General features: G+C 35.9%; 1 protein-coding gene across 15 annotated transcripts in view; it reads right to left on the bottom strand.

Moving 5' to 3' along the window:
• EML4 (EMAP like 4) overlaps positions 1 to 21,965 on the bottom strand; it is a 155,081-nt gene that overhangs the window by 39,705 nt on the left and 93,411 nt on the right. For all 15 annotated transcript variants that reach the window (XR_015137088.1, XR_015137087.1, XM_086327287.1 and 12 more), the window contains 5 exons: positions 12,282 to 12,405; positions 10,743 to 10,892; positions 7,967 to 8,036; positions 6,457 to 6,567; positions 4,530 to 4,625 (listed from right to left, as the gene is read on the bottom strand). Coding sequence is in view for 13 of the 15 variants with exons in the window: in XM_086327287.1 (XP_086183413.1) it covers positions 4,530 to 4,625; positions 6,457 to 6,567; positions 7,967 to 8,036; positions 10,743 to 10,892; positions 12,282 to 12,405 (551 nt within the window). In the remaining 2 variants the exon portion in view is untranslated. The remainder of the gene's footprint in view (positions 1 to 4,529; positions 4,626 to 6,456; positions 6,568 to 7,966; positions 8,037 to 10,742; positions 10,893 to 12,281; positions 12,406 to 21,965) is intronic.

Raw genomic sequence — 21,965 nt, forward strand, 5'->3', positions numbered from 1 at the left:
GCTTTTGTACAGCAAAGGAAACTATAAACAAAATGAAAAGACTACCCACAGAAAGGAGAAAATCAACCAACAAGAGACAAATCTCCAAAATATATATATAGCTCAGTATCCAACAAACAAATGAACAAATGGGCAAAAGATCTAAATAGACCTTTCTCCAAAGAAAACATACAGATGGCCAAAAGGCACAAGAAAAGATGTTAGATACTGCTAATTATTAGAGAAATGCAAATCAAAACTATAATGTGGTATCACTTCACACCAGTCAGAATGGCCATCATCAAAAAGTCTATAAATAATAAATGCTGGAGAAGGGGTGGAGAAAAGGGAACCCTCCTATACTGTTAGTGGGAATGTAAATTGGTAAAGTCACTATGGAGAACAGTATGGAGATTCTTAAAAACCTAAAAACAGAACTACCATATGATCTTATATAATCCCACTCCTGGGCCTATATCCAGAAAAAACCATAATTCAAAAAAATATATGCACCTAATGTTCACTGCAGCATTATTTACAATAGCCAAGACATGGAGGCAACCTAAATGTTCACTGACAGATGAGTGGATAAAGAAGATGTGGTACATAAATACAATGGAATATTACTCAGCCATAAAAAGAAATGAAATAATACCATTTATAGCAACATGGATGGGCTTAGAGATTATCATACTAAGTCAGTGAGGGGGGGCCTTCCCGGGTGGCTCAGTGGTAAAGAATCCAACTGCCAAGCAGGAGATGCAGGTTCAATCCCTGGGTGGGAAGATCCCATGGAGAAGGAAATGGCAACCCACTTCAGTATTTTTGCCTGGGAAATCCCACAGACAGAGGAGCTACAGTCCATGGGGTTGCAAGAGTCGCACACAATATAGTGACTAACCAACAAAAACAACAGAGTCAGACAGAGAAAGACAAATATCATGTGCTATCACTTAAAAGTGTAATCTAAAAAAATGATACTAATGAATTTTATTTACAAAACATAAACGGACTAATAGTAAACAAACTTACGGTTACCAAAGTGGAAAGGGATAAATTAGGAATTTGGGAGTAACATATATACACTACTATATATTAAATAGATAAAACAATAAGGACCTACTATATAGCACAGGCAACTATATTCAATATTTAGTAATAACTATATTGGAAAAAGAATCTGAAAAAGAATATATACCTGTGTGTGTGTATACATATATGTTTGTGTATATGTGTGTGTGCGTATATATATATATATATATATACACACACACACACACTGAATCACTCTGCTATATACTAGAACTAATACACTGGAAATCAAGTATATTTCAATAAAAAAATAAATATATAAAAAGTACACCACTAAGGATGTAATGTAAAAAATATTATTAACATTGCTGAATGCTACATACAAAACTTGTAAAGAGAATTCTCATTACAAGGAAAAGGATTTTTTCCTATTTCTTTTATTTTCTATCTGTATGAGATGATGGATGTTCACAAAATTTATTGTGATAATCATTTCATGACAAATTTAAGTCAAATCATTATGCTATACATCTTAAACAGGCCTGTATGTCAATTATATTTCAACAAAACTGGAAGGAAAAAAGGAAGAAAAAGATAATACGTTAATAACAAAGCAAAATTAGTGATTTCTCTTCCAGACTCAGAATCTTTAAAAGACTGATCGAAGAGTCCTTAGCTTTCACATGAACAAAACTACTCAACAGATCTTACATGAAACTGATTAATCAAGGATTATAAAACTAACTATAAATCAAGGATTATAAAGCTAACTATAAACACTCCCCGGGCTTCCCTGTTGGCTCAGACAGTAAAGAATCTGCCAGCAATGCAGGAGACCCGGGTTCGATCCCTGGGTCAGGAAGATCCCCTGGAGAAGAAAATGGCAACCAACTCCAGTATTCTTGCCTGGGAAAGCCCATGGACAGAGGAACCTGGAAGGCTATAGTCCATGGGGTCACAAGGAGTTGGACACAACTGAGCGACTAACACACACTGGTATAAATACTTCCAAGTATACACACCCATAGTTCTAGTGATAAGATGTTCAAGATACACACTGAAGTAATCTATGAAAATAAATCACTTGGGTTTTAGTGTAGCTTTATAGGATATTTTAACTTTTTATTAATGTATACTATATAATCCCTGGTGGCTCAGAGGTTAAAGCATCTGCCTCCAATGCGGGAGACCCAGGTTCGATCCCTGGGTCAGGAAGATGCCCTGGAGAAGGCAATGGCACCCCACTCCAGTATTCTTGCCTGGAGAATCCCATGGACGGATAAGCCTGGTAGGCTACAGTCCACAGGGTCGCAAAGAGTCGGACACGACTGAGCGACTTCACTCACTCACTCATACTATATAATCAGAAAAGTTCACAAATCCTAAGTACACAGTTTGATAAATTCTCACAAACTGAACACACCTGTGTATAGCATCTAAAGCAAGAAACAGAACATTACTAACATCCCAGATCCCTCTTCTAGTTACCATCCTCTCCCTCCACTGAAATAACCATGATCCTGATTTGCAGCAGCAAAGATTAGCTTTGTCTGTTTTATTTAAGTGGAATAATATAGAGGGTATTCTTTTGTGTCTAGCTTATTTTATCATTACATTTGTGAGATACATTTAATGTTGGTATATACACTGCAATTTGATCATGCAAACTGCTTTACAGGATTCCTTTACAGGGAAAGACCACAGCGCTGACTTATCCATTCTCTTATTGATGGACATTTGAGTAACTTTCTTTTTTGCTTCTGTTATTTTTGATTACTTGTCTTTTGGTCAACACATGTATTATCTTCTTTAGGGTTTATACCACTTTCATTTGCAATGAAAGACTTCTATTATAGGGACTTCCCTGATGGTCCAGTGGTTAGGATTAGGCACTTTACTGCCATGGCCCTGGGTTCAATCCATGGTCAGAGAACTAAGATCCCCCAAGCTGTGCAGTGTGGCCAAAAAAATAAATTATTTAAAAATTACAAAAAATTAAAAAAAAAAGAGAGAGAGAAAGGGAGAAAGAGTTCTAACACAGAGATTAAGGACACAGAATTGAAAGCACCTGTTGACTGGCTGAGTGTGAAAGTGAGGGAAAGAGTCATGAATGATGCCTGAATTTTCAGCTTGGGCAGTTATGTGGAATGTGATGCTACTCACTGAGAGGCAAAACTGATTGGGGGCTAATAAATATGATTAGTACGTATCTGTATGCATTGCGGGCTGGGGTATTCATATGAAGATGTCCAACAGGCAACAAGAGTTGCCCTTGTTGCTCTGGGCTGGAGTTAGCTGGTATGGGACACATCAAGGCCATGGGAGCAAACGGAGCAGCATATGGTGTTTGTACAAGACATGGGATGTAACTCTCAGCAACATATACGCTGAAGGTTCCAGAAAGGAGATTGAGGAGAGGCCAGTAGGAGGAAAACCATAAGACTTCATCTGGCAGCCTTTAATACAAAGGACCAAAATTTATGTTTCACTGTGGTATAACTTCCCTATGTTTCAACGTAAAATTACTCTGAACAATGGCTGAAAGACAATCTATCTTCATTTATGATTTTTTAAAATTTGAGGTTTCCTGACACCTTATATTCAAGTAAAATAAAATCTACCCTACTTCTGTCAAAAGATTAAAACTATCTAAAAGAAATAACCTCTTTTCATCCAACAAGTTGAAAGCTTGAAGATTTTACAAAACAAAACTTGGAGAGCAACTGAGGAGGAATGTGATGTTATTCAAGAGTAAAGCAAATATGTCATAGGCTTTTAAAAGCCATCCTGTACCTCTGGATCCCTCTGAAAGCCTGTCAGAGGGAGGCTATTTTCTGAGCCATATGAATGCAGCTGCAATGCTAACCTCATTCCTTTCTTACAAGTTATAGCCTGCTCCACACAAAAGGATTAACACTATTCCACAGCAACTATAAATGCTGTAGCATTTTATGTAGTAGTCCCACAAATATAATTAAGACCAAAAAACTTATTACTGTTATGTTTTTTCAGTTATGTCAGTCATATTCCCGAGGCTGAATTTTTCCTTTAGATTTTTTAATCCTTATAGATTGAACAAAATAACATTTTGTTAAAGAACAAGCCAAGTAGAACATGTAGTCTTAATTTTGAGATTAGATATCCAACTACTTCAGCATTTCAGTAGTACAATGTAACTGAAACATCACTGAAAGTGGCTGAAGCTGCTTGACTATTTTATCTTAAAGGTACTATAAGAATGCTTGGAAAAGGAAATGGCAACCCACTCCAGTATTCTCGCCTGGAGAATCCCATGGGCAGAGGAGCCTGGCTAGCTACAGTCCATGGGGTCGCAAGAGTCAGACATGACTTAGTGACTAAACCACCACCATCGTAAGAATGATGACAAATCAGCAAATCTGATGAATTTGGTCAGCTGGTACTCTCCTGAAACCCAAGAATATGCAACATACTTCCAAGGACTTATAAAACAAAAAATGTATTCTAAAAGACAAATACCCTGTTCGAAATTTTTTTACCTTTATTTCTGCTCCTTTTGATTTTTTCTGCCAATCCCACACAGTAAGCATATGCTCATTGGAGTCATCGATAACACATAAATGAACACCTGAATCCTAAAGAAAAGTCAGTTGAAATAAGGCATTTAAAAATCTTCAGATAAGGCTTACTTTTTAAAAAGAAATACCATATTATGAAAACCGCCAACATTAAGATAAATCCAAAATCCTTTAAACTCATGGTTCCTTGAAATACAATGAATATACTATTTACTAAGACTGTATTTTCTTAAGAAATATAATAAGGATTCTTAATTTTTTTTCATGTTTCTAATTTTTCCCCCTAGGTTGATCTCCATTTGCTATCTAGCCACTTCCACTATTCAAAAATAGCAAATAATCAATTTTGAGGATAGTCCATTCTGCATCTTAAAGTATTTTCTGCTTTAAAGTGTTCTGACTGCTTTTGAAGTATTTTCCTTTGCAGTAGACGTGAAATGTATATAATTTTATAACTTTGGTCCTAAATTTCGGTAAATCTGTTGGAATAAATTATGTGAAAGTTTGCCAATTTTAGTTTTTCATGATATTCTTGATTTATATTAAAATGAATAAACAAGATAAATAAAAACATAAATTCCTTTCTATTTTCCTGAAACTATTTTCATTCACTAATTGATGCCTCCCAGAAAAAGAACTGTGGATGATATTAAAAGATTATTTTTTTTCTAGTAGCATTTGTAATCTATACCTTATGATGTATATGGAACAAAGAAATACTGTGGTGACAAGTGAGAGTACTGAGGAAGGGCAGAGCTTATTCTCTTCTCTTCTGCTTTCTTTTACCCTGTATTGGAATGATTACCTAAACTAGGAAAAGTCAGTGTATGAGGCAATTCAAGATAATCCTAACATTGTAACAAAGGTATCAACAAGAAGACAACAGTTACTGCTACAGAGATTTTAGGGGGTAAAAAAGGTAGTAAAAGTATTTCCCTTCTCTCTGCTCATCTCCTTTTCTCATCTCCTTTCTTCTAATTCCTGATTCATGAGAACCCTTGACATTCAGTACTTGTAAGCTAGTAAAGTTCCTGTATCCACCCAAATTTATACTTCTGCTCTAAAAATGTCCCTTCCTCCTCCACATCCCACAAAACAGCCATAATCCAGAATACAGCTGCAATAGTTAGGAATTAAAGAGATAAATGTGAATACATAAATATATTCTAAAGTAAGAACAAGGCCCAATAAAATCTGGAGGGATATTTGTGTTTGAAAGTAAAAATTATGCATCCTAAAAATATAGATGTTCTCCTGTATGGTCTGTAACAATTACATATAGTTCAAGAATAAACAGAATGTTTAAATGAGCAACATCTTATTTCATTCTCCCCAGAATAAAGCATCAAGACTTAGGTTAAGATTGCTAGATGCTGAATTTTAAACTTAAATATAAAACCATGCAATCAACAATTCAGAACCAAAACAATTCATGACTTTAGTGAGCACAAAGATCTGGCTGTTTTCTTTGCTGCAACATGACATTAAGAAAAGACAATACTTGGGGCAGAATTGGCCAAGTTTCATGTCTGTAAATTTTCTAAATAAAATAGACTTCTATGACTCAAGCTGAATCAAAAACATATCTTATTACTTACTTCAATTTTACTATGCTATGTATGCATTCCTTTAACCATTTCCTGCTATTACACTGCAATTCTATTTCAGGCAGAACAAAATAAGTATAATTAAGTGTAATATCCTGGATCTTATCTAAACCAAAGTCCTTTAGTATTTCAGTTAAAATGCTGGCCACTGATAAGCAACAGCTAACATCTAATTTTTCAATTCAGTGATCACTTTCTATGAACACACACACAAAACTGAGCTTAACGTCTTTTCTGTATCTTTGTGTGGCTGGCTTACTCCCTTAAAAATTGTTACTTACTGCTTTTGAAAAATCCAGGCATCCTACTCCACGTTCAAAAGTTCCAAGTCCAATAATTTGCAGTGTAGAAAGACTAACTGAATCCCACACTCTGACATGGGGTTGCAGGGGCTGCAAAAACAAGGGGAAAAATACAAGATAGCAGGACTTAACTAGTATTTACATAGATGAAAATACCACTCCTACAAGAACTGCTTGCCATCTTTAAAAAATAATGATGGATGGATAAATATCTAATAAAAAATAGCCAGTACATTTACACATGCCCCCAAAGAATCTTAAGTAGGTATTTTCTTCTCATACTACAAAAATAAGGAAATGACAAAGTGATAATAGAAGCAGCAAATGATCTGAGTATCTATTATGTGCAGTATACTATTCTAGTACGTCACATGCGTTAATTCATTTAATTCTCACAGACCCTGGGGCTTAGGTGCTATTATAATCACCATTTAACAAATGAGGAAATTAAGATAGTTTTTAAAATTAATTATTTTAATTGGAGGCTAATTACTTTACAATATATATTGTGGTGATTTTTGCCATATATTGACATGAATCTGCCAAGGGTGCATCTGTTCTGCTCTTCCTGAATCCCCCTCCTACCTCCCTCCCTATCCCATCCCTTTGGGTTGTCCTAGAGCACTGTTTTGAGTGCCCTGCATCGAACTTGCACTGGTCATCTATTTTACATATGGCAATATATAAGTTTCAATGCTATTTTGAAAAAGAGATTTAAATAACTTGTCCATATTTATCCAGCTATTAAAAGGTAGAGTCAGGATTCTAATACCAGCAAATCTGCACTGGAAATCCTGCTTTTTGCATTACTTTCATTCCTGAGAAAATAATATTAAAAAAAAAAAAAAATCAGTGTCCAAAAAATTGCTAAGCAAACAGCCCTTAAACAGAATTTAGAACTGGAAGGAGTATTAAAAGTCATCCAACATAACCCCTCCAACTACTTTTCTTTAAAGAAACCAGGCAGAAAATGTTATTAAGTATAGTCATATACATGCTAATCAGTCATTAATATTCACTGCTGATCCTTATTAATAAGGAATTTGTCATGTAAGTCAATAGTATTGAATAACTGAAAACTTTTAAGTGTTATTTCTAGTCATATATAAATTACATATAAAATCATATGTAAAATATAAAATTAAGGGATCCATCAATTTAGGATGATTATAATACCTTCCAGCAGACTGATAAATTATTCTATACTTAAAAAAAGAACTTTAATAAGCTTATCAGTTCTCCCATTCTTATAAATAAATAGCTTCCTTAGGGAGAACACTTATTTTTTGAAAAGGAATATTTTAGTGTGACTCTTTTGTTCTTTTTTTAATGTTATTACATTCTATTATTTGTTTCTCTGCTTATACTAAAAATTCCTTAATAGTTAAATTTTAAGAGAATGAAATAAATGAGTTAGGGTTAAATACAATCAATTCCATCCTAATATCAATATCACCTGGTACAGAATGCATAAAACTGTGCCACTCACCCTTCCATCCTTATCCACTCCAGCTATCTGTCCAGTTGCAATCCTAATTTTGTCAGGATGTATAGCAAGGCTAAAAAGCAGTGTTAACAACAATTTTAAATACAGGAAAGATGTAAAACAGCAGAAACATGCCTCAGTATCAACATTTTTCAAACAGTTTTTAATCATTAAAAAAACTCAATGTGACCCATTTGTTTTATTTTCTTTGGCTAATCAAATAAACATCAATTACCTACAGGACTTCTTTTCTAAGTTTTCTACCGTATTTCTGCCTTCTTTGTTAAACTGAATTATTAGAACACTAAATTTGAAGAAAACATCTACTCATAATTGTGGCATGATAAATTTATCACGTGTTCATGATAAAGGAACTTGTTTCTTTCTAGTCTTACACCTAGACATATTCACATAGTTTTATTACCATGAAGATGTAGTATTACATCTTGTGAAGATTTTAAATGTTGGAGAATAATGAATTTAAGCAATAAATAGAGAATATACATTTTTTGTTTTTGGTATGTATTGCTCATTACTTTCCAAAACATTATCAATTTAAATTGTTATAAATAAAAATGTTTTAAAAATTTCACTACAACTTCCTCATATTAAGAATTATACCTTTTAACATGCCTTGATAATTTGGTATAAAAGATTATCAGTTTAATTTCTTTTATTATTAAAGAGGCTAGAGTTTATCAATATGTTGCTTTAACTAATGTTATTTCCTCTCAAATAGTTCATATCCTTTGAAAGAAAAATGAAAGTGAAAGTCACTCAGTTGTGTCCAACTCTTTGTGACCTCATGGAATATAGAGTCCATGGAACTCTCTAGGCCAGAACACTAGAGTCGGTAGCCTTTCCGTTTTCCAGGGGATCTTCCCAACCCAGGGATCAAACCCAGGTCTCCTGCATTGCATGCAGATTCTTTGCCAGCTAAGCCACAAGGGAACCTAAGAACACTGGAGTGGGTAGCCTATCCCTTTTCCAGTGGATCTTCCTGACTCAGGAATTGAACTGGGGTCTCCTGCATTGCAGGCAGATTCTTTACCAACTGAACTATCATGGAAGCCCATATATACTTTATTGAGATCAATTACATTGACAGTTAATATTTGAACCAGACACATATATTACCTAATCCAGCAATTTTACTTTAATATAGATCAATTACATTGAGTTAATGAAAAATCTAACTAACATTTTGCCATATTTAATTCAAATCTTAAACATTTAAAAAAGCAAAATTACTGGATTAGGTAATATATGTGCATGGTTCAAATATCAAAAACTATAAAAACACCTATGAAATTCTGCTAAAATCTCATCTATCTGGTTATTATCCCTACTCCCTGTAACATCAACCAGGTAATCGCTGTAATCAGTTTCTTTTTATTACTAATTCTGGAAAAATTTTACCTATGTGAAAGTCAAGATAAATATTTATCTTCCACCTCCTTTTTTACACAAATGGTAAAATACTACACATTTTCTTGTTCTTTGATACTTACAAATGTATCTTAGGAATTTTTCCACTTAATACACAAACACTCTCCTCATTCTTTCTTAATTTTATTGAAGCAGAGTTGATTTACAATGTTGTGTTAATTTATGTTGCACAGCAAAGTGATTCAGTTATATATATGTATTTTTTTTTTCTTTTTTACATTCATTTCCATTATGGTTTATCACAGGGTACTGAATATAATTCCCTGTGCTATACAATAGGACTGTGTTGTATATCCATCCTATATATAATAGATTGCATCTGCTAATTCCAAACTCCCAATTCTTTTCTCCCCAATCTCAATAAATCTATTCTCTACTCAGTAAGTCTATTTCTTAATGAGATTTTAGATTCTAAATATGTGATAGCATATTTTAATTGTCTTTTTCTTTCTGACTTACTTCACTTAAGTAGGGTAATCTCTAAGTCCATCTAACCTCATTCTTTCTTTATGGCTGCATGGCTGCATGGAAACCACACGTTACTAGTCACCAGTTAAAAGATATTCAGGTTCTTTCCAACCTTTACCATCAAAAATGATGTTGTAATAAGTAATCTTGTACATGTATTCTTCTAGTGAAAAAGACAAAATTTTAATCATCTCTAAAAGTTTAACAATATCTATATTTTAAGTCTAATGTATATTAATTTTTTTCTAGGTATAGATATAGTTGCCAGAATACATTTTAAATATTGGAAAATAATGAACTTAAGCAATAGGTAATTAAAGTTAACTTCAAATTAGTAAAATTGAGTACTTCAAAAATACGCCAAGCATAGAAAAGGAGTTCTCACATTTTTATGGTTCTCATTCTGTTTTACAGTTTGATCCTTATTCAGCTATCATTTCCCTTTTCTCCTCAAAGTCTCAAGTTCAAAACTTACCTACATAAAACAAATTCTCAATAAATATTAAGTAACCAATAATCACTCTCAGAAGTATGTAAAAGTCTAGTCTGCCACATATATCTGATGTTTCAGGCCAGAGGAAAAAGTATAAAAGCTCTGGGAAAGCCAAAGAAGCCCCCATCAAAATTTATAGATGATATGTTGCAGGTATCTATTGCAGGTACCTATTGATGCAGGTATCACACCAACTATTTTGGAGGTCTGTAAGTCTTTTTTATTTTTGAAATCTACCTACAGGATGTCCATAATATCCTTAAATTCTCATTTTTCCACAAGAAATCATTTCCAATAAAAACCTAGCTTAATAAAATACAAAAAAAGAGCATGAAATATATATATATATATGTATAAAATGATACCAACCATTTTACACAGTCTGTATGACCCAGGTAGTGCCGTTGAGTTCTCTCTTCATAATTAAATAGTACTACTACGGATGCTATGAAATAAACAATTTCCCCGGTAGGAAGAAGGTAAACATTAGCTCGACAATCCTTTCCTCGATAACCGTATCTTAAAATAAAGAGTCAAGGTTTCAAACAAACACAACTTTCAAAATGTTAAATAATTTATTAATGGATATGTAAGGGAATCAGTATAAGAAAAGAGGACTGGACTGGAACTATAAAACTCATGTCTTGCCATTAGCCCTTGTGCAGTTCCAAGACTTAATACGCTTAAATCTTAGTTTCCTCATTCAACCAAGAAATACATATTGAGCTCCTAATGTGTATCAGGCATAGAGTAGAACATGCACTTCTGAACAAAAATATGTGGGCCTGTGTCCCTGGAGTTCTTGCTTTTCAAAGGTAACAAAAATTTACACCAAGTATATCATTAGAAATTGTGGACGAAAAAACAACAGGATACTAAGAGAAAACAGAAGGAGGATCTAACTTAAATGGAGAGAGAAAAAGAGAGAGATCAAAAGAAGGGCTACCAGAGGGAATCTCTTGTTGATCTACCCGCTGGACTCTGTGTTTTCACTGCTTAACCAGGTTTGATCCCTAGTTGGGACCTAAGATCCCACAAACCGCATGGTGCAGCCCAAAACTAAGAACAAAAGAAGAGCTACTTGACACTTATACTTACCCTAACTAATGAATAAAAGACAGCCAGGCACAGTTTGGTGTAAGCAGAGTGCCTGCTAAAAAAAAAACTATGCAGAATCACAGGATTGCTGAGTCTTCTCAAGCTAATTTCTGCCAAAAGGAGGGACTGATTCAAGGAGTGGGAAAGGGGATATAAGAGAATGGACGCAAAAAGCAAAGTTCAAATATTAAGTTTCTTCTGCTTCACTGAGAATTTCTTAAGAATGTCTAAGAGAAATAAGGTTTCCTAAGTGAAATAAGGAGCACTGTTTCATATACTCATTTTAAAGAAAATGTCTGGTCATGAAGAAGTTAATTCTCAAATTAGAATCCACCTTGCTAATTTCAGCTCTTAATAAGATAATTCATATTATTTCAAAGGTTACAAAATGCTTAACTGATGTTTCCTTATTTAATTCTTAAAATGGACCTGTGAGGTAGGGATTACTGACCTCTTTTTATATTGGAAGAAGTAAGGTTCATGGAGGGTAAGTGGCAGAGCCAAGACTCAAAACACCAGCCTTCCAATTCTAGTCTGATGCCTCTTTCACTACACCACAAGCACCTGCCTTGATGTCCATGGAACACTGCTTACCCTATCTGAAGGTATTAAATTTTGGTGCTTTTAAGTTGCTAACAGCAATATACACATAATATGTGAAAGGATTAGAGATGACATCTCTTTACTTTCTCAAGTGGTCACTGTTTACCACGTTTACTTGACATAAAGACAATTCTGACAGACGTCAGGTAAAGTAATTTTTCTTAAAAACAGAGCAAACAAATTTGCTGTCACAAAAGAAAAGGATACACCCACTCCAGTTTGAGCTTCTCAGGAGGCAGTTCTGTTCTGATGTCATCATAGTTCTCAACATCAGAAGGAATGAACATTGTAATTGGTCGACCTCGCATAAACATTTTAATGTATTCTCCTTCTGTTGAAACACAAGAAAAAACATTAAAACAGATGTATTTGCTGAATATTCATAGAAAAATTGATTATTAATATGCTATAATAAAAACAAGATAGAAAATAGCTACTTTATATAACTGCTTTTGTATAAAGACTTAGTTTAAAACATCAAAGGAAAAAAATCACTGGTCATTCCTTAAGTGAGAGTAACTTTTCATAATTAAAATATAATTTATCTATAAGTTGACACATTTCAACAAGAAAGTCAGGAAAGTTGAGGTATAAAAAAGCAAGAGGAAAATAATTTTGTGATGGAAGGTTCTCTGACAATTGAAAAAAAAGATTATCAAAGTACTCCGATGACAACCATGTCTGCCACACTACCTGATCAACCTACCGACATTTAATGACAGACAAAAAACCATGGCCACAGAGCACACCAGGAGTGGAGTCAGACAGCCCCGTAAGTCAAGGACAGAAAGAGGGACTCTGTTACATAGAGCAGTGGTCAGAGATGGAGGAAAGATGACCGATGTCCTTCATTTCACAACTGTGCCTACAATCAGCCTCGAGTTTAAGCAGTTAAATTCAATTATAATACACTAAAATCTTAAAGACCGTGCTAGGGAATAGTTTTCTAGTTTGTAGCATAGGTAATATTAACATAATAGCACAAACATCTTTTATTTACATAAACCAATAGCTGCTTGTAAGATGTGCAACAGTCTAAAACTAAAAATGTTAAAAAGACAACTCCAGAATCAAATCAACATTTATGGTACACCTTTTACAAATGAAAACAATACTTAAGTGATCAGATCAGACTGTTTGCAAGTCTTAAGAAACAAAACAAAAACATCCATCCTTGGCTGACCTACATACAGACAGGTTTAATAAATGTTGATGGTGGCTGTGAAGTGTTTAGAAAAGAACCTAAAGGGGAAGGAGAAAATAAGGGACTGCATACAAATGCATAGGCACTGTCTAGAACTTGCTAACTTGTCTGCTACGATAGGAAAATCATGTTAGAAACAAAGTGTGATTATCAATCAGAGGCTGAATCAACCTTAGGACATCTAATAATGAATGACGTAAGCCACTAAGAAGAAGTGTAGATAATTCAATAGCTTATGTAACACAAACCATGAAAACAAGAGGAAAAAAACCATTTGCTGAATGTTTGTAAGTATTTCTTCAGACTTTTAAACTGTACTTGCTATGGGTGAGAAGTTCAAGTTATTTTTATTATTATTACAGTGTGCTCAGCCTCAGGGTTTGATCTAAGAACAGGCTAAGACCTCCCACGCCACAACTTTTTAACACCACATGATGTATGTCTCTGTTACTTCTGAATCTAAGAGTGGGCTCTGTTTCCTGGACTTTGATGATAACTAAATGATTTAGTTATCAGCTGTAACTATTTCCCTTCAGCAATCATCTTTATTTGTATCTCCTTGTCATTTTTTGTAAAGTCCACTTTCTTCTAGGTGTCAATTTGTTACATAATTTTCCCTCTAGTTTTTTTTTTTAAAGAAAATAAATCCTTAAAGGGAAATATCCTGTCTTGTGAAATTTCTTCCAAGGTCATTCACTGGTCAGAGGTGTATAGCATAAATGCTTTCTGAATGGAAAAAAAATATTTCATAGATGTTTCTATTGCCAGTTAAAAGAGACTGTATATCCAGCAAAGGGAATGGGTTAGGACAGCATCAAAGAAAAGAAAAGTGCCCTCCTCTGCTAATAGGGGCTTTCCTGGTGGCTCAGAGGGTAAAGCATCTGACTGCAATGTGGGAGACCTGGGTTCGATCCCTGGGTCAAGAAGATCCCCTGGAGAAGGAAATGGCAACCCACTCCAGTATTCTTGCCTGGAAAATGCCAGGGATGGAGGAACCTGGTAGGCTACAGTCAATGGGATCACAAAGAGTCGTACACGACTGAGCAACTTCACTTCTGCTAATAGAGACAGCTCAGAATATTGCACTGATTCCTTCAGCAACTGTAAAGCAGCACAAGCAATCAAGTATAAGCAAAGTAGCTGTATCTATGCTTGCGAACTTTTCTAATACAATATAAAAATGGCAATGCATGTTAGGATGAAAATCCTTTTCCTGTCTATAAATTGGCGGTATACATGTTGGAGGCTGAGTATATGTCTAGACACTGGGAACAATTCTGGTAACTGAGTGGGGGAACACATTATAGTGGAAAAGAGCCTGAGCGTTAGAGAAACACTGTCTGGGATTTGAATGCCAGCTTTATCCTCTTCCTAGCCATAAGACTCTGGCCTCATATTCCTAATAAATAAAATGATACTACTACTTACCATTTGAAATTCTGATCGGACAAATAAGATATTACACTGTAAAGTATGAGGTCTTGACAACTATTTCTTTCCTTCCCTTTAGATTTGTAAGCATTCTAAACACTGTCTAGGAACTGCTTATAATACATGATTCAACACTCCACAATCTCTTTTCAAAAGCTTTAGAGTGACCAAAGAACAGCAACTGCAGGCAAATAAGCTAGAATTCTGAGGGTCCTATCTGGGCCACTAATACAGGGGGCACAAGTTCAAGTGTCTATAGGCCAGGCAGGAAATGCAAATTGAGAGCCCTGGGAGCATACGGGATGACCAGTTAGGGTGGGGGCACTGGTATCCACCAGGCCCATCTTAGGGAGGCAGCAGTTAATCAACCTCGGGAAAAATGTGGGCCCAGTGCTGCTAGAGCTTCTCATTTTTTAAGAGAAACAGAAAATCTATAATTTATTGTGAAGTCTCCTAATTTTTAAATGTTTACTCCTTTGCCAAAGAGGGAGAATACCATGTGAAAACACACCTTTGGCCTACATAGAGCTCACTAGTTTGCAAACTAAGAATAGAGTCTTTACCTTGGGAGTTAGACAGAATATATAGATGAAGAACCTCTTTCCTCCTCAATCACTAGTGAGTCAAATTCTCACTGCAAACATTTTGAGTGTGTCAGGTTTCTTGACCTTATAGCTAAACAACTCAGTTGTTTTACCCAACTGCTGCTTTCTGGCTGTCCTCATTGGACACCAGCATGAAAGTCAAGGGGAAGAGGGGCCATGGGACTGGTCAAAAAAGCATATAAGGTTAGTAATATTAATTAATATATTAATAAAGTGTGCTGGTCCAGAAATGTGAGAAAAATAAATGATTATCTATCTCTTGATAATTAGTAAACACAGCATAGGGCTATCTGTATTCAATAATGAAGCTGCTGCTTCCTGAAATGTAATTCATCTCAACATTTTATCTATTTTGACACTGTGAAAATTCCTGGTACTGAGAGGGTGGGTATACAGTATAGTGGACAGAATGCAAGCACTGTGATAAAGGCCATCCTTATCTGAATCTAAGCTTTACCACTTACTAGCTTATGCCCAAATAAAATAAATATTCTTAATTGAATCTGATCAATGATTGATAGCTTAATTATAAAAGAAGAAATTCAGGGAATTCCCTGGTGATCTAGTGGTTAGAACTCAGTGCTTTTACTGCCAGGCCCCAGGTTCAATCCTTGATCAGGGAACTAAGATCCTCCAAGTCACATTGTGTAAGGAAAAATAAATAAAACAAAAACACAAGAAACTGTGTGGGATATTGTTAATAAATTTTATCAGTTCATTTCTCTAGATACATATAATGTTGGAACTGGAAGAAATCTTACAGCTCACCTAGTCCAAACACCTGTTTTTACAGAAGGAGAAACCAAGGCTCAGAAAGGTCAAATGAGTTCCTAGACTGTGTCCCAAAATGTCTATTATTTAGAACTTGTGAAATATTTTCTTTCTAAACTATTGTTCTAGATCTGCACAATTCGGAACAAGAGTCACTGGCAGAACACTTAGCAGGCAGGCAGTGTGAACTGAGGCATGCTCTAAGTATAAAATAGGCAGGAGAGTCTGATGATGTTTGTATGGAAAAAAAAGTAAAAGGTTTCCTTAATGTTCCTCCGCCCACCCCCACGCCTTCCACCCCCAGCTTCATGATATGTGGAATCTTAGTGTCCTGCCCAGGAAGTAAACCCATACCCTCTGCATTGAACGCACAGCATCTTAACCACTGGGCTACTCATTAATGGTTTTGTACATTGATCACCCATTGATATTCTGAATATACTGGATTAAATATATTAATCTTGTTGTTGTTGTTTAGTCACTGAGTTGTGTCTGACTCTTTGTGATTCCACAAACTGCAGCCTGCCAGGCTCCTTTGTCCATGAGACTTTCCAGGCAAGAATACTGAAGGGGGCTGCCGTTTCCTTCTCCAGGGGGATCTTCCCGACCCAAGGATTGAACCTTGGTTTCCTGCATTGGCAGGTGGGTTCTTTACCACTGAGCCACTGGGGAAGCCCAAACTTATCTTACCTGTGAAATTTTCTTTTTTTTAAATGTTGCTATTAGAACATTTAAAATTATATGTGCTTTATATATTTCCATTGGACAGTACTGTTCAGACAGTGGTGAGGTCCTTAGGCTACAGAAGTCCAATTAACTGATAATGTAGCTTACTTATAATGCAAATAGTATTAGCTTAAGCCCTGAATTCCCAACACTAGGAAATCAGAGTACAAGAGAACAAAATGATGTTTCTGCTCTATTATCTTTTGGAACAATGAATGTTAGATAAAAATATGAAATACTGTATTTCTATGTCCTTCATGCACACCTCTTAGTCCTCGCCCTTCAGTCTCCTCACGTGCTGTTAACTCTTCTACTTTAGCATCCCCCCTGGGCTGTCTTATCTTCCAAAGTGCTCCAAATTGCCAAATGATCTTTATATTCCCTAATCCAAACTTTCTGGGATAGTTACTCTCAGGTGTTCTGAGAAAAGTATTGCTGAAATGACTCATATTGATATAAACAACTGGTTATCAATATTATATGCTTAAAAGATGCTCATCAAAATTTATTAATCTTTCACAGATTATAACAAAAGGAAAAATTCAGGAAAAGTGTAGAAGAAAATTGCACTCTTATCCAAGACTCTTATCCTTCTGTGTCTTTTTTTTTTAATAGCTTTCCCTATTTCTGCACCTAGAGATATTAAAGGGGAAAAAAAAAAAAAACCTTTCAAAGACAACAGCAGCAGAGCTTCAAGGGTTGGGACTATGATTTGTACTTATTTATGTAATGGGCACTGCCCGTAGAAAGCCTTCTGACCTTCTAGAATGCTTACAGTTTAAAGCATCTTTCTCTCAAAGTTTTCACTTTAGAAATTCATTTTTATTTGTATTTCATGATTTTTAGAACTAAAAGGCTCCCCCTCTACAACTGAATTTGGGTTTTATATTTCACTAAAATGCGGCAGTGTGATTCTACCCAATTTCAGCAAACAGAAAATTGCAGGATCTTTAACATGAGCTTTCCCTCAGATACTACCAGTTCTACTCCCCCAAAGCACAGAGCTGCAGAACAGGCCAGTAAACAAGATGCTAGAAATACTATCCACAATCTTATGGTACAAAGTGGCAAAAACCCATTTAAGGAAAGCTAAAATCTTTTCTTAAAACAAATTTATTTTTAAACAAAATATTTCAAGTTTTACACTACAGTAATATTTTTTTAAAATTCCAATGAAACTACATAATTTATAAAAGGATCTTTGGATTTTGAATAAGAAAGTTGATATATGCTATAATAAAATCTTAATTTCAGTCCTTTTCAAAGGGCTAGCTGTAAAAATAGATCATAAAATGCAGACTTCAAAATAAAAAGAAGAGTCATAAATTTAGGATATATGATCTAACCTTATTTTGCACATCAAAAAAAATTCCTAGTTGCGGTGCTTGTCAAATACTATACAGTTAGTTTTAATGGCTTGGGCAAGAACACAGATCTGAAAAATTTGACAAAATGCTAAAACCTTAATTTCCCTTGTTTTATAGGTAGAGTTCTACTAGCTGGTAAATTTTATTAAATTCTTAATTATTGATACATGGGGCTGGGGTGAGGGTACACAATGAAGATGTAAAAGATGTGAACCTAGACTCTTAGGAGCCTACAACAGAGAAACATAACCGAATCTTATGTATCTGCTGCCCAACACATACTGATTACAGTAGTAAGTCAATCTGTAGTTAACTGCTTTCTTAAACCTAAACTTCCTTTAGTCAGATTTCTTTGCGTTTTTTTTTTTTTACAACTGTGACTGTAATAGAATTACTTGAAAATATCAGATATGGGAGTTTGCTTAAGCATTTCAGATTATTTTTATTGTGTGAACAAGGGTTTCTTTGGTAAAAAGAAGGGAAATGAATCTATTCAACAACGTAAGGCACACAGAACTTCTAAAGATTTGCTATATTGCTTAAAACATTTCTAAACTAAGCAAAATATGGTTTTTAAAAAAGTCCCTCAAATCACTCACTTATATCTCCAGGAAAAGTTATCTTAAACACTAAATAAATGAAAAAAATTCTTTACTTTATCTGAATATACCAAGCTGGATTTAATTTTTTTTAAAAAAGAAATTCCAGATACCAAAATATTTATCCCTTTAGCTCTTTCCCAATTAACTACAGTAGAAAGAGAATCAAGAGGCCCAAGGAGAAAGATAAAAACTTATCTACAAAATTTTAATTAAACAGGATTGAGAGATTTCAACTTATCTTTAATGTTTTCTTTTTTTTAAAAAAAAAGGTACTTCCCCAGTGGTCCAGTGGTTAAGACTTTGAGCTCCTATTGCAGGGGGCATGATTTTGATCCCTGGTTGGGGAACTAAGATCCCTGGTTGGGGAACTAAGATATATCACATGGTATAGCTGGGGGGGAGGGGAAGATGAATAAAAACAAAAAACAAAAAACCTGAGTTAAATAAAGCAAAATGTCAGAAAATATTAAGAAGAGACGGCAAGAATACACAGAAGAACTGTACAAAAAAGATCTTCACGACCCAGATAATCACGATGGTGTGATCACTGACCTAGAGCCAGACATCCTGGAATATGAAGTCAAGTGGGCCTTAGAAAACATCACTATGAACAAAGCTAGTGGAGGTGACAGAATTCCAGTTGAGCTATTCCAAATCCTGAAAGATGATGCTGTGAAAGTGCTGCACTCAATATGCCAGCAAATTTGGAAAACTCAGCAGTGGCCACACGACTGGAAAAGGTCAGTTTTCATTCCAATCCCAAAGAAAGGCAATGCCAAAGAATGCTCAAACTACCACACAATTGCACTCATCTCACACGCTAGTAAAGTAATGCTCAAAATTCTCCAAGCCAGGCTTCAGCAATACGTGAACCGTGAACTTCCTGATGTTCAAGCTGGTTTTAGAAAAGGCAGAGGAACCAGAGATCAAATTGCCAACATCCGCTGGATCATGGAAAAAGCAAGAGAGTTCCAGAAACACATCTGTTTCTGCTTTATTGATTATGCCAAAGCCTTTGACTGTGTGGATCACAATCAACTGTGGGAAATTCTGAAAGAGATGGGAATACCAGACCACCTGACCTGCCTCTTGAGAAATTTGTATGCAGGTCAGGAAGCAACAGTTAGAACTGGACATGGAACAACAGACTGGTTCCAAACAGGAAAAGGAGTATGTCAAGACTGTATACTGTCACCGTGTTTATTTAACTTCTATGCAGAGTACATCATGAGAAACTCTGGACTGGAAGAAACACAAGCTGGAATCAAGATTGCCGGGAGAAATCTCAATAACCTCAGATATGCAGATGACACCACCCTTATGGCAGAAAGTGAAGAGGAACTAAAAAGCCTCTTGATGAAAGTGAAAGTGGAGAGTGAAAAAGTTGGCTTAAAGCTCAACATTCAGAAAACGAAGATCATGGCATCCAGTCCTACCACTTCATGGGAAATAGATGGGGAAACAGTAACAGTGGCAGACTTCATTTTTCTGGGCTCCAAAATCACTGCAGATGGTGACTGCAGCCATGAAATTAAAAGATACTTACTCCTTGGAAGGAAAGTTATGACCAACCTAGATAGCATATTCAAAAGCAGAGACATTACTTTGCCAACAAAGGTTCGTCTAGTCAAGGCTATGGTTTTTCCTGTGGTCATGTATGGATGTGAGAGTTGGACTGTGAAGAAGGCTGAGTGCCGAAGAATTGATGCTTTTGAACTGTGGTGTTGGAGAAGACTCTTGAGAGTCCCTTGGACTGCAAGGAGATCCAACCGGTCCATTCTGAAGGAGATCAGCCCTGGGATTTCTTTGGAAGGAATGATGCTAAAGCTGAAACTCCAGTACTTTGGCCACCTCATGTGAAGAGTTGACTCATTGGAAAAGACTCTGATGCTGGGAGGGATTGGGGGCAGGAGGAGAAGGGGACGACAGAGGATGAGATGGCTGGATGGCATCACTGACTCGATGGACGTTGAGTCTCAGTGAACTCTGTGAGCTGGTGATGGACAGGGAGGCCTGGCGTGCTGCGATTCATGGGGTCGCAAAGAGTCGGACATGACTGAGCGACTGATCTGATCTGAATAAATTTGGGGGGGGTCAGTAGATGGGTGCTTGTTGTATTATTTGCATATATTTTTAGAAAGGTTAAAATCTTTAAAAAGTTTAAAAAGCATTATTAAAGGAAATAATCAATAGAATATTTTTGGTGAAATTGTTCCTTGGAGAATCAACCGTGAGTATGGCTTAGAAATGTGGTATGTAATTCCCTGAGTCTTCTCCTGCACTCTCATATGTTCTGATGATTTGTACCTCTTTTCTGCTACGCTAATCACAAGTTTCAGAATTCTTTTCAAAGCACTTCAGGAAAACAGTAACAACTGATAGAATGAGCAACACAACATGGAGTCTGAATGTCATTTCCAGATAGAATGGATTTCTAACTGTACTAGCTCAGTTAACCGGCATGGCTAAGGAATGAATATTTTCCAGTTAATTGTATTTCCTAGTTTAAATTAAAAAAACAAAACAGAAAACTTCTACCTAGAGTTGTGAAAATTCAGTATGGGTGAAACGTCTTCAAACACAACAAAATAAATATGTACAAGACTAGAATTTCTCATGAAAACTCATATTCTCCATGTTCAAAGGGGGCATGCTAAATCACTTCAGTCGTGTCCAATTCTTTGCGACCCTATGGACTGTAGTGGAGAAGGCAATGGCACCCTGCTCCAGTACTCTTGCCTGGAAAATCCCATGGACAGAGGAGCCTGGTAGGCTGCAGTCCATGAGGTTGCTAAGAGTTGGACACGACTGAGTGACTTCACTTTCACTTTTCACTTTCATGCATTGGAGAAGGAAAAGGCAACCCATTCCAGTGTTCTTGCCTGGAGAATCCCAGGGATGGGGAAGCCTGATGGGCTGCCGTCTATGGGGTCGCACAGGGTCAGACACGACTGAAGCGACTTAGCAGCAGCAGCAGCATGGACTGTAGCCTGCCAGGCTCCTCTGTCCTTGGAACATACTGGAGTGGGTTGCCAGGCCCTTCTCCAGGAGATCTTTCCAATCCAGGGACTGAACCTGCATCTCTTATGTCTCATGCATCAGCAGGTGAGTTCTTTACCACTAGAATCATCAAACAGGGGCAGTCGGGGCTTTTTTCTCAGCTGAAAATAAGCAAAGAGGATGTC

This window comes from Bos grunniens, chromosome 11 (assembly GCF_055505025.1).
Source record: "Bos grunniens cultivar Pamir isolate PY7600 chromosome 11, Bosgru_T2T1.0, whole genome shotgun sequence".
Classification (NCBI taxonomy): Eukaryota; Metazoa; Chordata; class Mammalia; order Artiodactyla; family Bovidae; genus Bos; species Bos grunniens.